General features: G+C 45.6%; 1 protein-coding gene across 1 annotated transcript in view; it reads right to left on the bottom strand.

The window, feature by feature from the left end:
- Positions 1 to 25874, bottom strand: part of ano3 (anoctamin 3) — a 120966-nt gene that overhangs the window by 26298 nt on the left and 68794 nt on the right. Inside the window, exons 14-24 of the mRNA XM_036960958.1 lie at positions 24670 to 24725; positions 21587 to 21708; positions 19854 to 19988; positions 17509 to 17605; positions 14029 to 14089; positions 7085 to 7167; positions 6688 to 6828; positions 4956 to 5120; positions 3625 to 3661; positions 3037 to 3148; positions 2634 to 2691 (exon numbers count right to left, since the gene is read on the bottom strand). Coding sequence (XP_036816853.1) covers positions 2634 to 2691; positions 3037 to 3148; positions 3625 to 3661; positions 4956 to 5120; positions 6688 to 6828; positions 7085 to 7167; positions 14029 to 14089; positions 17509 to 17605; positions 19854 to 19988; positions 21587 to 21708; positions 24670 to 24725 — 1067 coding nt within the window. The remainder of the gene's footprint in view (positions 1 to 2633; positions 2692 to 3036; positions 3149 to 3624; positions 3662 to 4955; positions 5121 to 6687; positions 6829 to 7084; positions 7168 to 14028; positions 14090 to 17508; positions 17606 to 19853; positions 19989 to 21586; positions 21709 to 24669; positions 24726 to 25874) is intronic.

Genomic DNA, 25874 nt, shown 5'->3' on the forward strand with positions numbered 1-25874 from the left:
GGATACCTAGTCAGTTGTAAAGGGAGATACCTAGTCAGTTGTAAAGGGAAAAGGGGGGATACCTAGTCAGTTGTAAAGGGAAAGGGGGGATACCTAGTCAGTTGTAAAGGGAGATACCTAGTCAGTTGTAAAGGGAAAAGGGGGGATACCTAGTCAGTTGTAAAGGGAAAGGGGAGATACCTAGTCAGTTGTAAAGGGAAATACCTAGTCAGTTGTAAAGGGAAAAGGGGGGATACCTAGTCAGTTGTAAAGGGAAAGGGAGATACCTAGTCAGTTGTAAAGGGGAAAGGGGGGATACCTAGTCAGTTGTAAAGGGAGATACCTAGTCAGTTGTAAAGGGAAAAGGGGGGATACCTAGTCAGTTGTAAAGGGAAAGGGGGGATACCTAGTCAGTTGTAAAGGGAGATACCTAGTCAGTTGTAAAGGGAAAAGGGCGGATACCTAGTCAGTTGTAAAGGGAAAGGGGGGATACCTAGTCAGTTGTAAAGGGAGATACCTAGTCAGTTGTAAAGGGAAAGGGGGGATACCTAGTCAGTTGTAAAGGGAAAGGGGGGATACCTAGTCAGTTGTAAAGGGGGGATACCTAGTCAGTTGTAAAGGGAAAGGGGGGATACCTAGTCAGTTGTAAAGGGAAAGGGGGATACCTAGTCAGTTGTAAAGGGAAAGGGGGGATACCTAGTCAGTTGTAAAGGGAAAGGGGAGATACCTAGTCAGTTGTAAAGGGAAAGGGGGGATACCTAGTCAGTTGTAAAGGGAAAAGGGGGATACCTAGTCAGTTGTAAAGGGAAAGGGGGGATACCTAGTCAGTTGTAAAGGGAAAGGGGGGATACCTAGTCAGTTGTAAAGGGAAAGGGGGGATACCTAGTCAGTTGTAAAGGGAAAGGGGGGATACCTAGTCAGTTGTAAAGGGAAAAGGGGAGATACCTAGTCAGTTGTAAAGGGAAAGGGAGATACCTAGTCAGTTGTAAAGGGAGATACCTAGTCAGTTGTAAAGGGAAATACCTAGTCAGTTGTAAAGGGAAAAGGGGGGATACCTAGTCAGTTGTAAAGGGAAAGGGAGATACCTAGTCAGTTGTAAAGGGAGATACCTAGTCAGTTGCAAAGGGAAAAGGGGGATACCTAGTCAGTTGTAAAGGGAAAGGGGGGATACCTAGTCAGTTGTAAAGGGAGATACCTAGTCAGTTGTAAAGGGAGATACCTAGTCAGTTGTAAAGGGAAATACCTAGTCAGTTGTAAAGGGAAATACCTAGTCAGTTGTAAAGGGAAATACCTAGTCAGTTGTAAAGGGGGGATACCTAGTCAGTTGTAAAGGGGGGATACCTAGTCAGTTGTAAAGGGAAAGGGGGGATACCTAGTCAGTTGTAAAGGGGAAAGGGGGGATACCTAGTCAGTTGTAAAGGGAAAGGGGGGATACCTAGTCAGTTGTAAAGGGAAAGGGGGATACCTAGTCAGTTGTAAAGGGAAAGGGGGGATACCTAGTCAGTTGTAAAGGGAAGGGGAGATACCTAGTCAGTTGTAAAGGGAAAGGGGGGATACCTAGTCAGTTGTAAAGGGAAGGAAGGGAAAGGGGGGATACCTAGTCAGTTGTAAAGGGAAAGGGGGGATACCTAGTCAGTTGTAAAGGGAAAGGGGGGATACCTAGTCAGTTGTAAAGGGAAAGGGGGATACCTAGTCAGTTGTAAAGGGAAAGGGGGGATACCTAGTCAGTTGTAAAGGGAAAGGGGGATACCTAGTCAGTTGTAAAGGGAAAGGGGGGATACCTAGTCAGTTGTAAAGGGAGATACCTAGTCAGTTGTAAAGGGAAAGGGGAGATACCTAGTCAGTTGTAAAGGGAAAGGGGGGATACCTAGTCAGTTGTAAAGGGAAAAGGGGGATACCTAGTCAGTTGTAAAGGGAAAGGGGGGATACCTAGTCAGTTGTAAAGGGAAAGGGGGGATACCTAGTCAGTTGTAAAGGGAAAAGGGGAGATACCTAGTCAGTTGTAAAGGGAAAGGGAGATACCTAGTCAGTTGTAAAGGAAAAGGGAGATACCTAGTCAGTTGTAAAGGGAGATACCTAGTCAGTTGTAAAGGGAAATGGAGATACCTAGTCAGTTGTAAAGGGAAAGGGAGATACCTAGTCAGTTGTAAAGGGAAAGGGGGGATACCTAGTCAGTTGTAAAGGGAAAGGGAGATACCTAGTCAGTTGTACAACTGAATGCCTTCAACTGAATTGTGTCTTCCTCATTTAACCCACATTATTGGTTAAACCCTTCTGAACCATATCGATCAGTGTCATAACCTGGGCTACATCCCACATTCTTCCCTTTTATAAAGCAGACCAGAGCTCTCTACAAGGAACAGGGTGACCAGAGCTCTCTACGGGGTACAGGGTGACCAGAGCCCTATTCAGAGAACAGGGTGACCAGAACCCTCTTCAGGGAACAAGGTGACCAGAACCCTCTTCAGGGTGACCTGAGCTCTCTACAGGGTGACCAGAGCTCTCTACAGGGAACAGGGTGACCAGAGCTCTCTACAGGGAACAGGGTGACCAGAGCTCTCTGCAGGGTGGCCAGAGCTCTCTACAGGGAACAGGGTGACCTTTAGAATGCAGACCATGGTTTAGTTGCTGAATTGCTTCCTGACTCTACTCACCTCCTCCAGTCTCCATCTATTGAAAAGTTTGTTATATTTCCCTGGTCTGCCGGCGAACCTAGACACAGTCAGAGTGAAGACATTAGCTTCAGTTTCATTCTCAGGACAGTTCAACACAGTACTAACTGTGAGCTGGGGGGGGGGGGGGGGGGGGGGGGGGAATTGAAACTTGCACAGAACCTTACTCACACAGACAACTTATTTGGTGAATCAGCTTATTCGGGGAATATGAGGAATCATTAAATTGAATTTAGAAAAAAAACTATCACATCGAAAAAAATAACCTGCAATGGAAAAGAAAGGGGGAGCCTGTAGAACTTCTGCTGTTATATTTATTGAGGGCGGCTTCCCCAAAAAAAAGACATCCGTTACGACATTTATTAAGGTGACCTTTAATAGTTACCTTCCAAGGAAGAAAGCGATGTAGAACGTAGAGCTGTTCAAGTTTACAAACTGGAAGAGAAACATCTTGAGAGCAAAACTGTTCTCCCATTCTGACTCAGTCCGTGGGTGTTCTACAGAGAGAAGGAGGGGGAGAGAGAGAGAGAGAGCGAGAGAGAGAAAGAGAGAGAGAGAAAGAGAGAGAGAGAAAGAGAGAGAGAGAAAGAGAGAGAGAGAGAGAGAGAGGAAGAGAGAGGGGGAGAGAGAGAGAGGAAGAGATAGAGGGGGAGAGGAAGAGAGAGGGGGAGAGAGAGAGAGAGAGAGAGAGAAAGAGAGAGGAAGAGATAGAGGGGGAGAGAGAGAGAGAGAGAGAGAGAGAGGAAGAGAGAGAGATAGAGAGAGAGATAGAGAGAGAGAGAGAGAGAGAGAGAGAGAGAGAGAGAGAGAGAGAGAGAGAGAGGAAGAGATAGAGGGAGAGAGAGGGAGAGAGAGAGAGAGAGAGAGAGAGGAAGAGATAGAGGGGGAGAGAGAGAGATGACAGAAGGTGACATGTACTTCTGAAGCTGTTAGTGAAGCAACATATGTGTATCTTAACAAGGGTTATGCTCACCTAAATTGGTGAGAAGGTAAGCCACCTTTTCATATACCTGAAGAGAGAATAACAAAGTTGTTTTGAGACAGATACCCACCCAGGTACCATCACATTACAGATACCCACCCAGATACCATCACATCACAGATACCCACCCAGATACCATCACATTATAGATACCCACCCAGATACCATCACATTATAGATACCCACCCAGATACCATCACATCACAGATACCCACCCAGATACCATCACATTATAGATACCCACCCAGATACCATCACATTACAGATACCCACCCAGATACCATCACATTACAGATACCCACCCAGATACCATCACAGATACCCACCCAGATACCATCACATTACAGATACCCACCCAGATACCGTCACATCACAGATACCCACCCAGATACCATCACATCACAGATACCCACCCAGATACCATCACATTATAGATACCCACCCAGATACCATCACATCACAGATACCCATCACAATACAGATACCCACCCAGATACCCATCACATTACAGATACCCACCCAGATACCCATCACATTACAGATACCCACCCAGATACCCATCCATCACATTACAGATACCCACCCAGATACCATCACATCACAGATACCCATCACATTACAGATACCCACCCAGATACCATCACATCACAGATACCCATCACATTACAGATACCCACCCAGATACCCATCACATTACAGATACCCACCCAGATACCCACCTAGATACCATCATATTACAGATACCCACCCAGATACCATCACAGATACCCATCACATTACAGATACCCACCCATATACCCATCACATTCACAGACATGGTGATAAGAAAGTTACAATTTGGCTGTGGATCAATATGCAACATTATCTTGTAGATCAATATGCAACATTATCCAGTGGATCAATACACAACAATATCCGATTGTGGATGAGGTGGCTTGGCATAACAGTTTGGTAAGACATCCATCACATTCAGAGTCATTATGATCATGAAGTTGATATAGACTCCGGTGTCAGAGGGTTATAGGGCCAGAACCCACCACAATGAGACATGATCATGAAGTTGATACAGACTCTGGTGTCAGAGGGTTATAGGGTCAAAATCCACCACAATGAGACATGATGATCATGAAGTTGATACAGACTCTGGTGTCAGAGGGTTATAGGGTCAGAACCCACCACATTCAGAGACATGATGATCATGAAGTTGATATAGACTCTGGTTCCAGAGGGTTATAAGGCCAGAACCCACCACATTCAGAGACATGATGATCATGAAGTTGATACAGACTCCCGTTCCAGAGGGTTATAAGGCCAGAACCCACCACATTCAGAGACATGATGATCATGAAGTTGATACAGACTCCCGTTCCAGAGGTGGCAAACTGCCAGTTCTTCTTGACAAACTCCCAGTCGATCGATGCAAACTTCTCCATGGCAATCAGTCGGAACACGACCACCGCAAACACCGCTGTCAGGACCAGAGAAATCTGGAGAGGAGACAAACATATAACCACACACAGATACACACACAGATACACACACAGATACACACACAGATACACACACAGATACACATACAGATACACACACAGATACACACACACACAGATAGAAAGTGGAAGGGGCGAGAGACAGAAATATACAGCAGAACTAGACTACTTATGAAGCTGTCAGTTTTGGGGTAATACATCCTGGCTGGGTCTGGGAACGTGTTAGTTTTGGGGGTAGTACATCCTGTCTGGGTCTGGGAACGTGTTAGTTTTGGGGGTAGTACATCCTGTCTGGGTCTGGGAACGTGTTAGTTTTGGGGGTAATACATCCTGTCTGGGTCTGGGAACGTGTCAGTTTTGGGGGTAGTACATCCTGTCTGGGTCTGGGAACGTGTTAGTTTTGGGGGTAGTACATCCTGTCTGGGTCTGGGAACGTGTTAGTTTTGGGGGTAGTACATCCTGTCTGGGTCTGGGAACGTGTTAGTTTTGGGGGTAGTACATCCTGTCTGGGTCTGGGAACGTGTTAGTTTTGGGGGTAATACATCCTGTCTGGGTCTGGGAACGTGTCAGTTTTGGGGGTAGTACATCCTGTCTGGGTCTGGGAACGTGTTAGTTTTGGGGTAATACATCCTGTCTGGGTCTGGGAATGTGTTAGTTTTGGGGGTAATACATCCTGTCTGGGTCTGGGAACGTGTTAGTTTTGGGGGTAATACATCCTGGCTGGGAATGTGTTAGCTTTGGGGAAAATACATCCTGGCTGGGTCTGGGAACGTGTCAGTTTTGGGGTAATACATCCTGTCTGGGTCTGGGAACGTGTTCGTTTTGGGGTAATACATCCTGTCTGGGTCTGGGAACGTGTGTTTACAAATGTCTAGACTCTGTGGAGCAACATTGTTAAACAATGACTCACTGTTACATTTCACAGACTCTTGACACGTCCTATTGCAGTTGAGTAGATGAGCAACAATACACACATCACAACAACAGAGGGGCAGTTTCCAAGGAGTGGCTGTTGTATTGATGGGTTCCCTCCACCAGGGGGTGGTAGTAGGCTGCTAGAAAGTTCATCACTCTAGTAGTTAGAAAACTGTGTTCCAGGGTTTTTTTTTTTTTTTTGGGGGGGGGGGGGGGGGGGGGGGGGGTCAGTTATTTTTAAATTCAGTCAATTTAGAATGTAAACCAAAATTCCAATTCTATTTTCAATTAAAACACTTCAGTGTACTTCTAGAATGTACTGAATTGAAATGGAATTGACCCCAAACCCTTACAGTATGTACACACTGAGGACAGATCTACAGCAAAAGCCTTTGTGTTTGTGTGATGGAAGGTCTTACCTGTGAAGTAGATCCCAGACACAAGCAGAAAGACACAGATCCACAGTACAGCCTGATAACTCATGCGATGACAAGGTCTTACCATGAAGTAGATCCCAGACACAAGCAGAAAGACACAGATCCACAGTACAGCCTGATAACTCATGCGATGACAAGTAGATCCCAGACACAAACAGAAAGACACAGATCCACAGTACAGCCTGATAACTCATGCGATGACAAGGTCTTACCATGAAGAAGATGCCAGACACAGAGATCATGAGTCTGCTGAGTTTGTCAGTGAAGGGCTGGAAAGGCTCTGGCTTGCCAGAGATATGGTTTACTCTCTCTAACCTGGAGTACTTGGCTTCGAACTGGGGACGCAGATTCTCCTGGGACAAAGACGCATACACTGCAGTGTATCATTTCAATTACTCTGATATTTCTGACTGAAACCAATCAAAAGATACCTCCCATCCACACAATGCTCGACTGTATCATAAGAAACATTGAAATAGCTGAAATCATGTCAAATAACCAGATATTGCTGAATGAGAAATGACTGAACACTTGTGTACATACATGTAGATGTCTCTGACATTATTTCACATGCTAAAAAAAAAAACAGATACATCTGTCTGGACCAACCTCTTCCTCCTCCCAGTCGATGAGGTCCCAGTCATACGTCAGCTCCGCCCTCCTCCTCTTCCAGAACTCCAGGAACACCGTGGCTACAGGGACAACATTCCAACGGAACACGGAACACGGAGGAGGGATCGATCAACCTTCACGGAATGACTTCGGTGATTCATTCCAGTAGCCTGAAATTCCTGAACCTGTTTTGCTAATATTCCACTCCTTGTACTCTGTGACATATCATGTTAGGCATGACGATTGGCAAGGAGTGGAACGATAGCTCTTGGGGGTGTCTGATGCCTCTTGGGGGTGCCTGATGTCTCTTGGGGGTGCCTGATGTCTCTTGGGGGTGTCTGATGTCTCTTGGGGGTGCCTGATGTCTCTTGGGGGTGCCTGATGTCTCTTGGGGGTGCCTGATGTCTCTTGGGGGTGCCTGATGTCTCTTGGGGGTGCCTGATGTCTCTTGGGGGTGCCTGATGTCTCTTGGGGGTGCCTGATGTCTCTTGGGGGTGTCTGATGTCTCTTGGGGGTGTCTGATGTCTCTTGGGGGTGCCTGATGTCTCTTGGGGGGAGGGGGGGGGGGTACCTAAAGTCAATATCTTTGACAATTGTGGGAGGGCCCACATTGAAATTTGAATTCTCAAAAGGGGAAATATCTCTACGGCACATTCCCTAAACTCAGAAACATTGGATACACATGAGAACATGGTGACTTCAAAGAGTGATTCAAATGTATTTTTAATGTGCAGCAAGATTCAACTTGAATGGAGCCTGACCCACTTCTGTTTAAAGAGAGAGAGAGTAGATGGGGAAAAACAAGCTTTAGATGTCTGGGCTCTTTCACCTGGTCTACACACCTACACGACACATACACGACACCTACACGACACCTACACGACACCTACACGACACCTACACGACACCTACACGACACCTACACGACACTTCTGTTTAAGAGAGAGAGTAGATGGGGAAAAACAAGCTTTAGATGTCTGGGCTCTTTCACCTCGTCTACACACCTACACTACACCTACACGACACTTCTGTTTAAAGAGAGAGAGCGTAGATGGAGAAAAACAAGCTTTAGATGTCTGGGCTCTTTCACCTGGTCTACACACCTACACTACACCTACACGACACATACACGACACCTACACGACACTTACACGACACCTACACTGCACATACACACCTACACAACACCTACACAACACCTACACAGCCAACGCTGCTGTCACATGCTAGAGACACCAATCCACTGGTCACTTCCTGTTTCACACTGTGTATTTAAATACTGTATCCCCCCAGCTCATCATAATACTTCCTGTTTCACACTGTGTATTTAAATACTGTATCCCCCCCGACGTAGCTCATCATAATATTTCTACGAGTGTATTTACACCGTTTAAATCAAATGAAATACAACAAGGTAGACAGCAGAACTACCTGTTGTATTGAGGGCTTTTTTTTTAGTGAAACACTTATTAACAATCCCTTAAAATCAACAACGCAGTAATACACATCATATATTTATTTACACACTGGATTCTTGACATAACTTACTCTAATATATCTACTGGTGTTCCTACCATTCTTAGTACATCTTGTGTAAATTCCCCCCTGGTGTAAATACACTGAATACAGTTGAAGTTGGAAGTTTACATACACTTAAAACTAATTTTTCAACCACTCCACACATTTCTTGTTAACAAACTATAGTTTTGGCAAGTCGGTTAGGACATCTACTTTGTGCATGACACAAGTCATTTTTACAACAATTGTTTACAGACAGATTATTTCAGTTATCACTCACTGTATCACAATTCCAGTGGGTCAGAGGTTTACATACACTAAATTGACTGTGCCTTTAAACAGCTTAGAAAATTCCAGAAAATTATGTCATGGCTTTAGACGTTTCTGATAGGCTAATTTACATAATTTGAGTCAATTGGAGGTGTACCTGTTGATGTATTTCAAGGCCTAGCTTCAAACTCAGTACCTCTTTGCTTGACATCATGGGAAAATCTAAAGAAATCAGCCAAAACCTCAGAAAAAAATTGTAGACCTCCACAAGTCTGGTTCATCCTTGGGAGCAATTTCCAAATGCCTGAAGGTACCACGTTCATCTGTACAAACAATAGTAAGCAAGTATAAACACCATGGGACCATGCAGCCGTCATACTGTTCAGGAAGGAGACGCGTTCTGTCTCCTAGAGATAAACATACTTCGGTGCGAAAAGTGCGAATCAATCCCAGAACAACAGCAAAGGACCTTGTGAAGATGCTGGAGGAAACAGGTACAAAAGTATCTATATCCACAGTAAAGCCACAGTAAAGCCACTGCTCCCAAATCACCATAAAAAAGCCAGACTACGTTTTGCAACTTCACATGGGGACAAAGATTGTAGTTTTTGGAGAAATGTCCTCTGGTCTGATGAAACAAAACTAGAACTGTTTGGCCATAATGACCATTGTTATGTTTGGAGGAAAAAGGGGGAGGCTTGCAAGCCGAAGAACACCATCCCAACCGTGAAGCACGGGGGTGGCAGCATCATGTTGTGGGGGTGCTTTGCTGCAGGGGGGACTTGTGCACTTCACAAAATAGATGCAATCATGAGGGAGTAAAATTATGTGGATATATTGAAGCAACATCTCAAAACATCAGTCAGGAAGTTAAAGCTTGGTCGCAAATGGGTCTTCCAAATGGACAATGACACCAAGCATACTTCTAAAGTTGTGGCAAAATGGCTTAAGGAGAACAAAGTCAAGGTATTGGAGTGGCCATCACAAAGCCCTAACCTCAATCCCATAGAAAATTTGTGGGCAGAACTGAAAAAGTGTGTGCGAGCAAGGAGACCTACAAACCTGACTCAGTTACACCAGCCCTGTCAGGAAGAATGGGCCAAAATTCACCCAACTTATTGTGGGAAGCTTGTGGAAGGCTACCCGAAATGTTTGACCCAAGTTAAACAATTAAAAGGCAATGCTACCAAATACTAATTGAGTGTGTAAACTCTTGACCCACTGATTAAAAAAATAAAAGCTGAAATAAATCATTGTCTACTGTTATTCTGACATTTCACATTCTTAAAATAAAGTGGTGATCCTAACTGACCTAAAACAGGGAATTTTTACTAGGATTAAATGTCAGGAATTGTGAAAAACTAAGTTTAAATGTATTTGTATAAGGTGTATGTAAACTTCTGACTTCAACTGTATACACACAAGTACAGGTATGTGAACACCCCTTCAAATGAATGGATTCAGCTATTTCAGCCACACCCATTGCTGACAGGTGTATAAAATCGAGAACATCCATGCAATCTCCATAGACAAACATTGGCATTAGAATGGCCTTATAAAGAGCTCAGTGAATTTCAACTTGGCAACGTCATAGGATTGTTCATCAATTTTCTGCTCTGCTAGAGCTGACCCGGGTCAACTGTAAGTGCTCTTATTGTGAAGTTGAAATGTCTAGGAGCAACAACGGCTCAGCCGCAAAGTGGTAGGCCACACAACCGCCGAGTGCTGAAGCGCGTAACGCAGCACTCACTACCGAGTTCCAAACTGCCTCTGGAAGCAACGTCAGCACAATAACTGTCTTGTGGGGAGCGTCATAAAGTGTGTTTACATGGCCCAGCAGCCGTGGGTTTCCTTGGCCACCAAACACAAGCCTAAGATCACCATGCGCAATGCCAAGCGTTGACTGGAGTGGTGCATTGGGATTCTGGAGGAGTGGAAACGTGTTCTCTGGAGGGATGAATCACGCTTCACCATCTGGCAGTCCAATGGATGAATCTTGGTTTGGCGGATGCCAGGAGAATCCTACCTGTCCGAATGTAGAGTGCCAACTGTAAAGTTTGGTGGAGGAGGAATAATGATCTGGGGCTTTTTTTCATGGTTCGGGCTAGGCCCCTTAGTTCCAATTAAGGGAAATCTTAACGCTACAGCATACAATGACATTCTAGACTACTTTGTGGCAACAGTTTTGGGACAGGCCCTTTCCTGTTTCTGCATGACAGTCAAAAACCGAGGACAATAAAGAAATGGTTTGTCGAGGTTGGTGTATCTGGCCTGCACATGACTGGCCTGCACAGAGCCCTGACCTCAACCCCATCAAACGCCTTTGGGATGAATTGGAACGCCGACTGTGAGCCAGGCCTAATCGCCCAACATCAGTGCCCGACCTCACTAATGCTCTTGTGGCTGAATGGAAGCAAGTCCCCGCAGCAATGTTCCAACATCTAGTGGAAAGCCTTCCCAGAAGAACAGAGGCTTTCCACTAGACAAAATGCCTGTGTAGCTCAGTTGGTATAGAGAGCATTTGATTACTGCTACAGTGCTATTTGGGTTGATAATCAGATTCGTGCCCTGCACCAATGGGCGTTGGTCAAAAGTAGTGCACTATATAGGGAATAGGGTTCTATAGGGCTCTGATCTAAAGTAGTGCACTATATAGGGAATAGGGTTCTATAGGGCCCTGGTCTAAAGTAGTGCACTATGTAGGGAATAGGGTGCCATATGGATGTTTTCCATGTACTTTATTAAGGTCTGAGTGGAGGTATTTAAAGATTGCTTTGGGAAAGTGTTAGAGAACGATGTTGGGACACAGTCCAACAGCCAGGTGTGGTGTATGCTAACATCAGTGTGGTACTGTGTGGGTTTTATCCTCTTACTCTCATACTTATTTTCCACCATAATTTGCAAATAAATTAATACAAAAATCCTACAATGTGATTTTCTGGATGTTTCTCCTTTTGTCTTACATAGTGTAAGTGTACCTATGATGAAAATTACAGGCCTCTCTCATCTTTTTAAGTGGGAGAACTTGCACAATTGGTGGCTGACTAAATACCTTTTTTTGCCCCACTGTATCTGGCTCTCTAGTTATTGTCTTGATTTTTCAGGTGAAGAAGTTCCTTAGTTTTTCAGAGCAGCTCTAAAACTATCAGTTGAGTTCAGAGATAAATATATTAAATGCTGGCCACAGTTGTGTCATTGTTAATGGTTTGTGTGTGTTTGCCCACAAATTATTGAAAATAACTAAATCTCTTGGGCCATTGGAACATGCAATTGAGAGAAAGACCCTGGACCTCTATATCAGAGGGTGCTGAGGACAGCCTAGTACATCACTGGGGCAGAGCTCCCTGTCGTCTAGGACCTCTATATCAGAGGGTGCTGAGGACAGCCTAGTACATCACTGGGGCAGAGCTCCCTGTCGTCTAGGACCTCTATATCAGAGGGTGCTGAGGACAGCCTAGTACATCACTGGGGCAGAGCTCCCTGTCGTCTAGGACCTCTATATCAGAGGGTGCTGAGGACAGCCTAGTACATCACTGGGGCAGAGCTCCCTGTCGTCTAGGACCTCTATATCAGAGGGTGCTGAGGACAGCCTAGTACATCACTGGGGCAGAGCTCCCTGTCGTCTAGGACCTCTATATCAGAGGGTGCTGAGGACAGCCTAGTACATCACTGGGGCAGAGCTCCCTGTCGTCTAGGACCTCTATATCAGAGGGTGCTGAGGACAGCCTAGTACATCACTGGGGCAGAGCTCCCTGTCGTCTAGGACCTCTATATCAGAGGGTGCTGAGGACAGCCTAGTACATCACTGGGGCAGAGCTCCCTTGTCATCTAGGACCTCTATACCTGAGGGTGGTGCGGACAGCCCAGTACATCATTGGGGCAGAGCTCCTTGTCGTCTAGGACCTCTATATCAGAGGGTGGTGCGGACAGCCCAGTACATCACTGGGGCCCAGCTCCCTGCCATCCAGGACCTCTATATCAGAGGATGGTGCGGACAGCCCAGTACATCACTGGGGCCCAGCTCCCTGCCATCCAGGACCTCTATACCAGAGGGTGGTGCGGACAGCCCAGTACATCACTGGGGCCCAGCTCCCTGCCATCCAGGACCTCTATATCAGAGGGTGGTGAGGACAGCCCAGTACATCACTGGGGCCTAGCTCCCTGCCATCCAGGACCTCTATATCAGAGGATGGTGCGGACAGCCCAGTACATCACTGGGGCCCAGCTCCCTGACATCCAGGACCTCTATATCAGAGGGTAGTGAGGACAGCCCAGTACATCACTGGGGCCCAGCTCCCTGCCATCCACGACCTCTATATCAGAGGGTGGTGAGGACAGCCCAGTACATCACTGGGGCCCAGCTCCCTGCCATCCAGGACCTCTATATCAGAGGATGGTGTGGACAGCCCAGTACATCACTGGGGCCCAGCTCCCTGCCATCCAGGACCTCTATATCAGGTGGTGATGAGGACAGCCCAGTACATCACTGGGGCCCAGCTCCCTGCCATCCAGGACCTCTATACCAGAGGGTGGTGTGGACAGCCCAGTACATCACTGGGGCCCAGCTCCCTGCCATCCACGACCTCAATATCAGAGGGTGGTGCGGACAGCCCAGTACATCACTGGGGCCCAGCTCCCTGCCATCCAGGACCTCTATATCAGAGGGTGTCAGAAACATACATTACACACACACACACACACATTGCACACACACACATACACAGCTGCTACTCTGTTCTTTATTTTACTCATAATAATGTCAGGAATGGAGTGAATGGAATGGTATCAAACATGAATACCAGAGACAGGGAGGGGGGGGGGAGCAAGAGAGAGAGAGGGGAGGGGGGAGAGCAAGAGAGAGGGGAGGGGGGAGAGCAAGAGAGAGAGAGCGAGAGAGCGAGAGAGCGAGAGAGGAGAGAGGAGAGAGGAGAGAGGAGAGAGGAGAGAGGAGAGAGAGAGAGAGAGAGAGAGAGAGAGAGAGAGAGAGAGAGAGAGAGAGAGAGAGAGAGAGAGAGAGGGGGAGACCAAGAGAGAGCGAGAGAGAGAGTGAGGGGGGGAAGGGGGAGAGTAAGAGAGAGAGAGCGCGAGAGAGAGAGAGAGAGAGAGGAGGGGGAGTCCAAGAGAGAGAGAGAAACTGAGAAAAATGTATTTACCCCATATAGCCATGAAGATAGCAAAGAACACAGTTCCTCCATTGTCAAAGAGATGGGTCACCTGCAGAAACAGACACAGAGGTAAATAAACAATTCCCTTGGGTTGGAATCAATACTGTCATTACCTGCTGGAACGAGGCACCTTGACACAAACGTCGATGACATCCCAGCAGGCAAAACTGGTTGTAATGATGTCCTTTCAACCAGTTCAGCCCACTTCCCATTTGCCTGGAAATATATCCACAGCCCATTGGGCTCCCAAGTGGCGCAGCCGTCTAAGGCACTGCAGACACCCTGGTTTGAATCCAGGCCGTATAACAACCGGCCGTGGGGTGGTGCACGTCTGGGTTGACCCAGCGTCGTCTGGATTTGGCCAGTGTAGGCCGTCATTGTAAATAAGAATTTGTTCTTGCCTAGTTAAATAAAGGTTAAATACAAAAATACATATATTTTATGGCAGGTCATACGTCTACTAAACCTTCCAGTCGTGAAAGCTCAGCATAGTAAGTAAGTAGCCCTGCACATGCTGGAACGGCTCATAGGAGCAGGAGCTTATCTCCCGTTTCTGTAGAGTGAGGAAGCTTGATGTACAAGTAGGCCTGCACCCCCTGGACAGGACACTAGTCTATATCCTCAGTACTCCCCCCCTGGATAGGACACTAGTCTATCTCCTCAGTGCACCCCCTGGACATGACACTAGTCTATCTCCTCAGTACACCCCCCCCCCTGGACAGGACACTAGTCTATCTCCTCAGTGCACCCCCTGGACATGACACTAGTCTATCTCCTCAGTGCACCCCCTGGACATGACACTAGTCTATCTCCTCAGTACACCCCCTGGATAGGACACTAGTCTATCTCCTCAGTACACCCCCCGGATAGGACACTAGTCTATCTCCTCAGTACACACCCCGGATAGGACACTAGTCTATCTCCTCAGTACACCCCCTGGATAGGACACTAGTCTATCTCCTCAGTACACCCCCCCCCCCCCCCCCCCCCCCCCCCCCCCCCCCCCCCCCCCCCCCCTGGACAGGACACTAGTCTATCTCCTCAGTGCACCCCCTGGACATGACACTAGTCTATCTCCTCAGTACACCCCCTGGATAGGACACTAGTCTATCTCCTCAGTACACCCCCCCCCCCCCCCCCCCCCCCCTGGACAGGACACTAGTCTATCTCCTCAGTGCACCCCTGGACATGACACTAGTCTATCTCCTCAGTACACCCCCTGGATAGGACACTAGTCTATCTCCTCAGTACACCCCCCGGATAGGACACTAGTCTATCTCCTCAGTACACACCCTGGATAGGACACTAGTCTATCTCCTCAGTACACCCCCTGGACATGACACTAGTCTATCTCCTCAGTACACCCCCTGGATAGGACACTAGTCTATCTCCTCAGTACACCCCCTGGACAGGACACTAGTCTATCTCCTCAGTACACCCCCTGGATAGGACACTAGTCTATCTCCTCAGTACACCCCCCCTGGACAGGACACTAGTCTATCTCCTCAGTACACCCCCCGGATAGGACACTAGTCTATCTCCTCAGTACACCCCCCCCTGGATAGGACACTAGTCTATCTCCTCAGTACACCCCCTGGACATGACACTAGTCTATCTCCTCAGTACACCCCCTGGATAGGACACTAGTCTATCTCCTCAGTACACCCCCCGGATAGGACACTAGTCTATCTCCTCAGTACACACCCTGGATAGGACACTAGTCTATCTCCTCAGTACACCCCCTGGACAGGACACTAGTCTATCTCCTCAGTACACCCCCTGGATAGGACACTAGTCTATCTCCTCAGTACACCCCCCCTGGACAGGACACTAGTCTATCTCCTCAGTACACCCCCCCTGGACAGGACACTAGTCTATCTCCTCAGTGCACCCCCTGGACAGGGCACTAGTCTATCTCCTCAGTACACCCCCCCCCTGGACAGGGCACTAGTCTATCTCCTCAGTACACCCCCCCCCTGGACAGGACACTAGTCTATCTCCTCAGTGCACCCCCTGGACATGACACTAGTCTATCTCCTCAGTACACCCCCCCTGGACAGGACACTAGTCTATCTCCTCAGTACACCCCCCCTGGACAGGACACTAGTCTATCTCCTCAGTACACCCCCCCTGGACAGGACACTAGTCTATCTCCTCAGTACACCCCCCCTGGATAAGACACTAGTCTATCTCCTCAGTACACCCCCCCTGGACAGGACACTAGTCTATCTCCTCAGTACACCCCCTGGACAGGACACTAGTCTATCTCCTCAGTACACCCCCCCTGGACAGGACACTAGTCTATCTCCTCAGTACACCCCCCGGATAGGACACTAGTCTATCTCCTCAGTACACACCCCCCTGGATAGGACACTAGTCTATCTCCTCAGTACACCCCCTGGATAGGACACTAGTCTATCTCCTCAGTACACCCCCTGGACAGGACACTAGTCTATCTCCTCAGTACACCCCCCGGATAGGACACTAGTCTATCTCCTCAGTACACACCCCCCTGGATAGGACACTAGTCTATCTCCTCAGTACACCCCCTGGATAGGACACTAGTCTATCTCCTCAGTACACCCCCTGGACAGGACACTAGTCTACCTCCTCAGTACACCCCCCCTGGACAGGACACTAGTCTATCTCCTCAGTGCACCCCCTGGACAGGGCACTAGTCTATCTCCTCAGTACACCCCCCCCCTGGACAGGACACTAGTCTATCTCCTCAGTGCACCCCCTGGACATGACACTAGTCTATCTCCTCAGTACACCCCCCCTGGACAGGACACTAGTCTATCTCCTCAGTACACCCCCCCTGGACAGGACACTAGTCTATCTCCTCAGTACACCCCCCCTGGATAGGACACTAGTCTATCTCTTCAGTACACCCCCCCCCCCCCCCCCCCAAGTTCTCATTTACAACTGCGACCTGGCCAAGATAAAGCAAAGCAGTGCGACAAACAACAGTCTTCGGTGTGACTCGGCCAGGGATCGAACTCCCAAACTTCCAATCTCAGCTCTAACCACAAGGCCACTGAGTTGGTCAGCATAGAGAGGCCAGTCTGTTTGGTGGAACAGTGGAACAAGTCTGTTTGGTGGAAACAAGTCTGTTTGGTGGAAACACACCACTGGTGGGAAAAATTTGCATATTTCTTAGTTGCGGATTCTAGAATATTCACATGAAAATTCTGTTGCCAATTGGATGGGAACCTAGCTACTGAAAAGCATTAAAGAGAATTGGAATTTCCTGAATGGACTGGAATTTAAATGTAACAGGCCCCAACCCTAGTGGGATCCTCATGGACAGTAACAGTACTAGCTAACAGTAATATTACTTCTGTTTACTACAGTACTAGCTAACCACAATAGTACTTCTGTTTACTACAGTACAGTACTGTTTACTACAGTACTAGAGCTACCAAGATGGATAACATAATAGAATAGCTTCATGGTTGTATTACTGACCTTAGCATAGACACAGCTGTCACTGAGTTTCCAGGGTTTGCAGTTCTGCTCACACATGGGACACATGATTGTTGTGTTGGCCTCACAGATCTCTTTACTGATGGGACAAAATAGACAGACAGATATTCATGTCTTAAAAACACTTAAAAAGGACATGAAAACCCCCAACCGAAGGGCGGAGTGGGTGGGGGGGAGATGGGGTTGCAGATGGACCTACAATTTAATGGGGGAGAATGACTGTTCTGGTCACTTTTTTTTATTTTTAAAAAGGACATTCTACAGAATAAATGAAAATAAAATGAAGCTGACATCTAAAATATAATGACATAGAAATGACATATTGGTCCATATTATCAGTCAGGTGTGTTACTTAGCAATAAGCATCATCACCTGATGTACCCCATATCAGATGCAGCATAGTGGCTATAAATAAATAGGCCGAGGGTTGCCCATCTGCATGTACCCCGTTGGGCTAATCGTTAGCTTGATCGTAAACTCTCTAGTGTAAATAATTGGGCTAATCGTTAGCTAGAGAGCAAACTCTCTAGTGTAAATAATTGGGCTAATCGTTAGCTAGAGCGCAAACTCTCTAGTGTAAATAATTGGGCTAATCGTTAGCTAGAGCGCAAACTCTCTGGTGTAAATAATTGGGCTAATCGTTAGCTAGAGTGCAAATGCGTTAATGTAAATAATTGGGCTAATCGTTAGCTAGAGTGCAAACTCTCTAGTGTAAATAATTGGGCTAATCGTTAGCTAGAGCGCAAACTCTCTAGTGTAAACAATTGGGCTAATCGTTAGCTAGAGCGCAAACTCTCTAGTGTAAACAATTGGGCTAATCGTTAGCTAGAGCGCAAACTCTCTAGTGTAAACAATTGGGCTAATCGTTAGCTAGAGCGCAAACTCTCTAGTGTAAATAATTGGGCTAATCGTTAGCTAGAGCCCAAATGCTATAATGTAAACAATTGGGCTAATCGTTAGCTAGAGTGCAAATGCTATAATGTAAACAATTGGGCTAGCTTGTTGCTAGTTAGCAACATATTGATGACTTGAATGGCACTCAGCTAACCAAGGATCATGTCCTGTGAATATACTGTAGGACGTCACACCGGACCCCTGTTACAGGGGCGTCCCCGTGCATTTTAACGCCATTGACGCTGCTAAAAAACGGGTTCTAAATGGTGCGTTTGACAAATTAGTACAGCCTAGTAACAACAGAAAGGTCAGTGATCTTCCTCTTAACAGTGACCTTCAAAACTGCTTTCAAAAGCTATGTTTTCCCACGACTGCATTAAGAATGTTGTCGGCTACAACGACTGGGCGTGCATACCTTCTCTCCCTGTGCTACAACGACTGGGCGTGCATACCTTCTCTCCCTGTGCTACAACGACTGGGCGTGCATACCTTCTCTCCCTGTGCTACAACGACTGGGCGTGCATACCTTCTCTCCCTGTGCTACAACGACTGGGCGTGCATACTTCTCTCCCTGTGCTACAACGACTGGGCGTGCATACTTCTCTCCCTGTGCTACAACGACTGGGCGTGCATACTTCTCTCCCTGTGCTACAACGACTGGGCGTGCATACTTCTCTCCCTGTGCTACAACGACTGGGCGTGCATACCTTCTCTCCCTGTGCTACAACGACTGGGCTTGCATACCTTCTCTCCCTGTGCTACAACGACTGGGCGTGCATACCTTCTCTCCCTGTGCTACAACGACTGGGCGTGCATACCTTCTCTCCCTGTGCTACAACGACTGGGCGTGCATACCTTCTCTCCCTGTGCTACAACGACTAGGCGTGCATACTTCTCTCCCTGTGCTACAACGACTGGGCGTGCATACTTCTCTCCCTGTGCTACAACGACTGGGCGTGTATACTTCTCTCCCTGTGCTACAACGACTGGGCGTGCATACTTCTCTCCCTGTGCTACAACGACTGGGCGTGCATACTTCTCTCCCTGTGCTACAACGACTGGGCGTGCATACTTCTCTCCCTGTGCTACAACGACTGGGCGTGCATACCTTCTCTCCCTGTGCTACAACGACTGTGCGTGCATACTTCTCTCCCTGTGCTACAACGACTGGGCGTGCATACCTTCTCTCCCTGTGCTACAACGACTGGGCGTGCATACCTTCTCTCCCTGTGCTACAACGACTGGGCGTGCATACTTCTCTCCCTGTGCTACAACGACTGGGCGTGCATACTTCTCTCCCTGTGCTACAACGACTGTGCGTGCATACTTCGTTCCCTGTGCTACAACGACTGGCTCTCATTTGGATCATTGGTGTGACGTCTCGGATCTGTCGGGACCCGGCCCAGTTTAACCCCTGATGTGTCTTGACTGACCTGACTTGACTAGTGTCCATAGTAAGGAGTCCGTAGAGGAAGACGAAGAGACCCACCAGAGCTGCAGGGATCAGCATGCCAGTGTACCAGCCCAACCAGGCAAAGTACAGCCCAATCTTCTCCCCAAAGTAACGCCTGGAGAGGAAAGTCCAATGAACAAGATAGATTAGCAAAAGCTTAGTTGGGGTTGACCTTAAAATCCGACCCGGCTGTATTCGCCTGGCAGGAACAAGTTCTTTGTAACCAACCAGGCAAGGTACAGGCCGACCTTCTCCCTAAAGTAAAGCCCGTAGTGCATGAAAAGTCCAATAGAGAGAATAGATTAGTAAAACTCCCGACATGCATGGATTAAATTGGAGCCATTCAGACCCAGCTGTATTTGCCTGAAAGGAAGCAACTCCGTTAATATAAATGAGTACAGGTATATTAAGCACACCTATCATGTTTCCAGGTAGATGGACGAATGAAAAAACAATAAAAAGTGAAGAAACGAGATCACAGACGGGATCTTTGATGCACAACTAACAATTTTACTGCATCTCATCACAACATTTTGCTTCATCAGGAGTCCAACAAACGTAATAGATTAGGAAAACCATCACAGGTAGCGAGCTTCATGGGGTTGAATTAAAAGTTGTTGTGTTTCACTTGTGTGTTTCATACAGAGGAACGAAGCCAAGTTGTGTTTCATACAGAGGAACGAAGCCAAGTTGTGTTTCATACAGAGGAACGAAGCCAAGTTGTGTTTCATACAGAGGAACGAAGCCAAGTTGTGTTTCATACAGAGGAACGAAGCCAAGTTGTGTTTCATACAGAGGAACGAAGCCAAGTTGTGTTTCATACAGAGGAACGAAGCCAAGTTGTGTTTCATACAGAGGAACGAAGCCAAGTTGTGTTTCATACAGAGGACCGAAGCCAAGTTGTGTTTCATACAGAGGAACAAAGCCAAGTTGTGTTTCATACAGAGGAAAGAAGCCCAGTTGTGTTTCATACAGAGGAACGAAGCCAAGTTGTGTTTCATACAGAGGAACAAAGCCCAGTTGTGTTTCATATAGAGGAAAGAAGCCCAGTTGTGTTTCATACAGAGGAAAGAAGCCCAGGGCACAAGATATAGGCCCAGTGTCAAAAACCTCCCGACTGGGGTTTACTTTTAAAATGGGACATGTTCAGAGGAGAGAAATCCAATTGGACCGGCTCAGACGTAGCTATGGGTCAACTGGTACATTGGACCGGCTCAGACCTAGCTATGGGTCAACTGGTACATTGGACCGGCTCAGACCTAGCTATGGGTCAACTGGTACATTGGACCGGCTCAGACCTAGCTATGGGTCAACTGGTACATTGGACCGGCTCAGACCTAGCTATGGGTCAACTGGTACATTGGACCGGCTCAGACCTAGCTATGATCGGCTGTATTTAATTTAGATAGGACTCCTGAGAAGGGAACTTTGCTTGGGTTCCCCTGTGGAGGTTCTTTCTCACAAATTGCACACACACACACAAACACACACACCAAAATTGTTCTTTGGCTGTTCGCATAGGAGAACTCTTTTTGGTTACATGTAGAACCCTCTGTGGAAAGGGTTCTACCTGGAACCAAAATGGGTTCTTCAAATGGTTCTCCTATTGTGACAGCTGAAGAACCCTTTTAAATACTAGATAGCACCTTTTTTTCTCTAAGAGTGTACCACCACGCCACACATGCACACCACCACATACACACACACACCTACCTGATAAGGTCGAGGGGTTGGTACTTGTACCACATGCCCCAGCGAGCCCACCTCTCGTACAGCAGGTGTCTGTGGTTCTGGGCACCGTGGGTATTAATAGGGTGTCGACTCCTATAGCCACCCTGGAACACAAGGACATAGAGAATTAACATAAGTGGAAGACAGGTGGTCACTGGTCTAGTCCCACCACTCTATCTACTTTTGGTATCCAGAGAATTAACAGGTGTATTCAGATGTAGGATTTATTTGAGCCAGTTTGCTACAGCAGGAATATAATCCCCCCAGCAACAGGATATGTGAATTATGTGGATTATAATTAAGCCTTTTAAAACCTCAAATACACTACAAGTTTACATTTCCTGCTGAGCAGGAAAGTTCTCCTGCAACAGGGTGATCAAATTAAGATCCTACATCTGTAGTGACAGACTAGTTCCATACTGTATGGGCTGTAGCCAACTATTTTGTATCCACCCTGAAACAGAGACACAGAACCTTATGTAACAGGTGGAGTTGGAGTTGATAAATCAAATCCTGCTGACTATGCCAAATACAACAGCCCGATACGGTTAGTAACACTGATGTACTGTATAGCAATCCTTATCTTTCTAATGTAATTGTTAAAACAATAACAGGGCCCGGTTTCCCGATAGCGATGGAATTTAGGCTTACGAGTATTTTAACGACGCAACGGCAGAAGATATAATGTGTTTCCAAATACACCACACAGAGAGAATGTTCGCTAAGTGCAGCTTAGAATGTTGGCTAATAGAATGTTCGCTAAGTGCAGCTTAGAATGTTGGCTAATAGAATGTTCGCTAAATGCAGTTTAGAATGTTGGCTAATAGAATGTTCACTAAGTGCAGCTTAGAATGTTGGCTAATAGAATGTTCGCTAAGTGCAGCTTAGAATGTTGGCTAATAGAATGTTCACTAAGTGCAGTTTAGAATGTTGGCTAATAGAATGTTCACTAAGTGCAGCTTAGAATGTTGGCTAATAGAATGTTCGCTAAGTGCAGTTTAGAATGTTGGCTAATAGAATGTTCACTAAGTGCAGCTTAGAATGTTGGCTAATAGAATGTTCGCTAAGTGCAATTTAGAATGTTCACTAAATTGAGGAATTTGTCGAAAGAAAGGATTATGCAAATATTGAGGCGGCTTATTCTAATGCTTACCTTAAACTAATGCTCTAATTTAAGATTTAGCACATTGTTGATCACCGGTTAGGCTACATAACCTGAGACAAAAAAATTACAAGACAGTAGCCAAATAAAACTCAATTGAATGAATATGAAATTGATTTCAATATCATTGAAATATATTAGGCGTATAGCCTATACTGTGGGTGAGGCTATTTATCTTTTAATGCAGTCGTCTCGGTTTTCATTTTAAGCATCTTTTTATCCTTCGCTTGTTTGTGATAATTGCAAAGGACATAGGCAACTCTGTATGTGTATTCAACCTCGTATCGGTCGGTCACAGAGAGACAGATAAACATTTTAGCGGAGATCTTCTGTGTATAAAATCACGGGTTAGGAGGGAAACAATTATTTTACCACACACTTAGCTGTTCTAAAAGTGGGCTGAGGCAGTCCGTAAATTAGGAGCATTTTCAAGCGCAATTTTAGTAATGAAGGTTTTGGGAAACAGCTCATAGATTTAACAATGCTCCTACAAAGGTTCTAATGATGGACTTAAGATACTTTTGGGGAAACCGGGCCCTGGGCCCGTATCCACAACGCATCTCAGAAAAAGTAATAGGAATCCTGTTAAAACATGTTTTAAGGCAACAACAAAAATCCCAGCTCAGAGTAGATTTTAGGATGATGTTACGACACAGCCCAGACAAAGTTTGAGCCATGAGTAAAATCAACTCATAAAAGTTAAATCTCAGCTGGTTATCACGACAGTTTGAGGTACCGCAAAGGAAAAATTGTAACGACGCCCATCGACATTGTTGCAAATGATGGGGAATAATAAATTGCGCTTCAGATAACCACAGTGAATGTGACTGTCAAATGTTGTCATGGTAAAAACATTTTAGCCTAGCATTATTACACGATCACTTTGCCTACACTTAATTCTTTGCTAACATGTTGGCGTTGGACCAAATTCTGATGGTTGTTAAAAGTAGTTTTTTTTAATTTATTTTGTATTTTTAAAGCAGAAGATACTGTTGCATAAAACATTTGACATTCATTTCAAATCATATTTTTCTTTAGATTATTTCGTATCCGCCCTGTCCAGAGTCTCATCTTGGTCTTGTTTCTCCAATAACTAATCATTGACAACCTTCAAGTTATCCCCTTGGAGCGCAATAACACATTGTTAAAAGAAAAATCTAAGTTAACATAGACACTAGATGCCTTTAATTGACCCATTCATATGCAAGTATTTTTAAACAATGTGTTATTGCGCTCCAAACAGATAACTTGAAATAACATGTAGGTTAATTAAATAACCTAAAGAAAAATAATAATATATTTATTGGCCTATGTGGTTGTAAGTATTTAGCTATATCATGTGAAGTAAGGCCCATGTGAAATCATTTTCTAGGTGAAGCTGGTTAAGAGAATTCTAAGAGTGAGCAAAGCTGTCATCACGGCAAAGGCTGGCTACTCAGAAGAATCTCAAATATAAAATATATGTTGATTTGTTTAACACTTTTTTGGTTACTACATGATTCCATATATGTTATTTCATGGTTTTGATGTCTTCACTATTAGTCTACAATGTAGAAAATAGTAAAAAAATAAAGATAAACCCTTGAATGAGCAGGTGTTCTAAAACTTTTGACTGGTACTGTACATATTACATAAATTACCTCGACTAACCTGAACCCCCGCACATTGACCCGGTACCTCCTGTATATAGCCTCGTTATTGTTATTTTATTGTTGCTCTTATTTTTTTACTTTAGTTTATTTAGTAAATATTTTCTCTTAACTCTTATTTTTCTTAAAACTGAATGGTTGGTTACGGGGGTTAAGGGCTTGTAAAGTAAACATTTCACGGTAATGTCTGTTGTATTCGGCGCATGTGACAAATCAAAATTAGATTTTTAATATCATTATAACGATGTTCGTACCTCGTGTGGAGGAAATGCCGCCTCATATGTTCCATTGCCCAATAACCTGTTGATACCTACAATAGAAGAGAAAAAAACACTTAATATCGTCCTGCCAAAAAGAATCATAGTGGACCGGAAATATGTTATAATTCAAAACTCATACTCGTTTCCCTTCCCAAGACTCAAAATACATTGCTAGACCCCAATCATAATTTAGACAGAATCCTCAGTGGTGGCCTCTTGTCTAACGCTACCACAGTTCTAATAATGATTATTACATTGCATTATATAAACAGATGTTGTGGCAGAATCAGAATTCTTTAGGTAACATTGATAAATAATATGTTTTATTCATTTTCATTAGCATGCTTATGTGGGTAAAAGTAACTTGGGCCCAGAGAGGGGAAAGGTCGGGTTTGTCTTATCTGTGAATGTGTCTGTAACTATTCCTAAACCATGTGAAGGGATGGTGTGATTAATGGGGAACCAGTTAGGTGGCTCCACAATGTCTGTGTGCCAGTCACTCCTCTCCGTGAGCTTGTCCAGGAGGGATTGTATTTTTGATGGGAGTGTCTAGAATTGACAATTGATATATGCCATTGGATGAGGTAATGTTTGGGTCTTAAGTGGTACCAAGATAAGAACTTAGTTTTGGAGACCAAACTGAACGATAATTTATAGCCTATGCTGTCTGGCTATGTGTGTCTTTGCTATAAAGGATCTCAGTTGCCATTATGTAAGGATTCTCAGAGAATTCATTTATAGACACTGAATTGATCTGAGAGTCACAGGGCTATGGTGAAGCTCATATAATTAAAGATGGACTTTATGATAACTCTGACTTGTGTGTGGATTGCTCTGATTTGGTAATACAGGAAATTTCCACAACACAGAGAAGGTCAATGGTGAGCTAGTTATGTTCGATGGCATTAGCCCCGCCCCACAATCAAGGCAAAGCTACATATACTGCTACAGGTATTCAACAGTCGTGGGGGTAATTCCAGGTTTATTTTTATTTATTTATTTAACCTTTATTTAACTAGACAAGTCAGTTAAGAACAAATTCTTATTTACAATGACGGCCTAGGAACAGTGGGTTAACTGCCTTGTTCAGGGGAAGAACGACAGATGTTTACCTTGCCAACTCGGGGATTCGATCTAGCAACCTTTCGGTTTATACAATGCATTTGGAAAGTATTCAGACCCCTCAACTTTTTTCCACA

This window comes from Oncorhynchus mykiss, chromosome 2 (assembly GCF_013265735.2).
Source record: "Oncorhynchus mykiss isolate Arlee chromosome 2, USDA_OmykA_1.1, whole genome shotgun sequence".
Classification (NCBI taxonomy): Eukaryota; Metazoa; Chordata; class Actinopteri; order Salmoniformes; family Salmonidae; genus Oncorhynchus; species Oncorhynchus mykiss.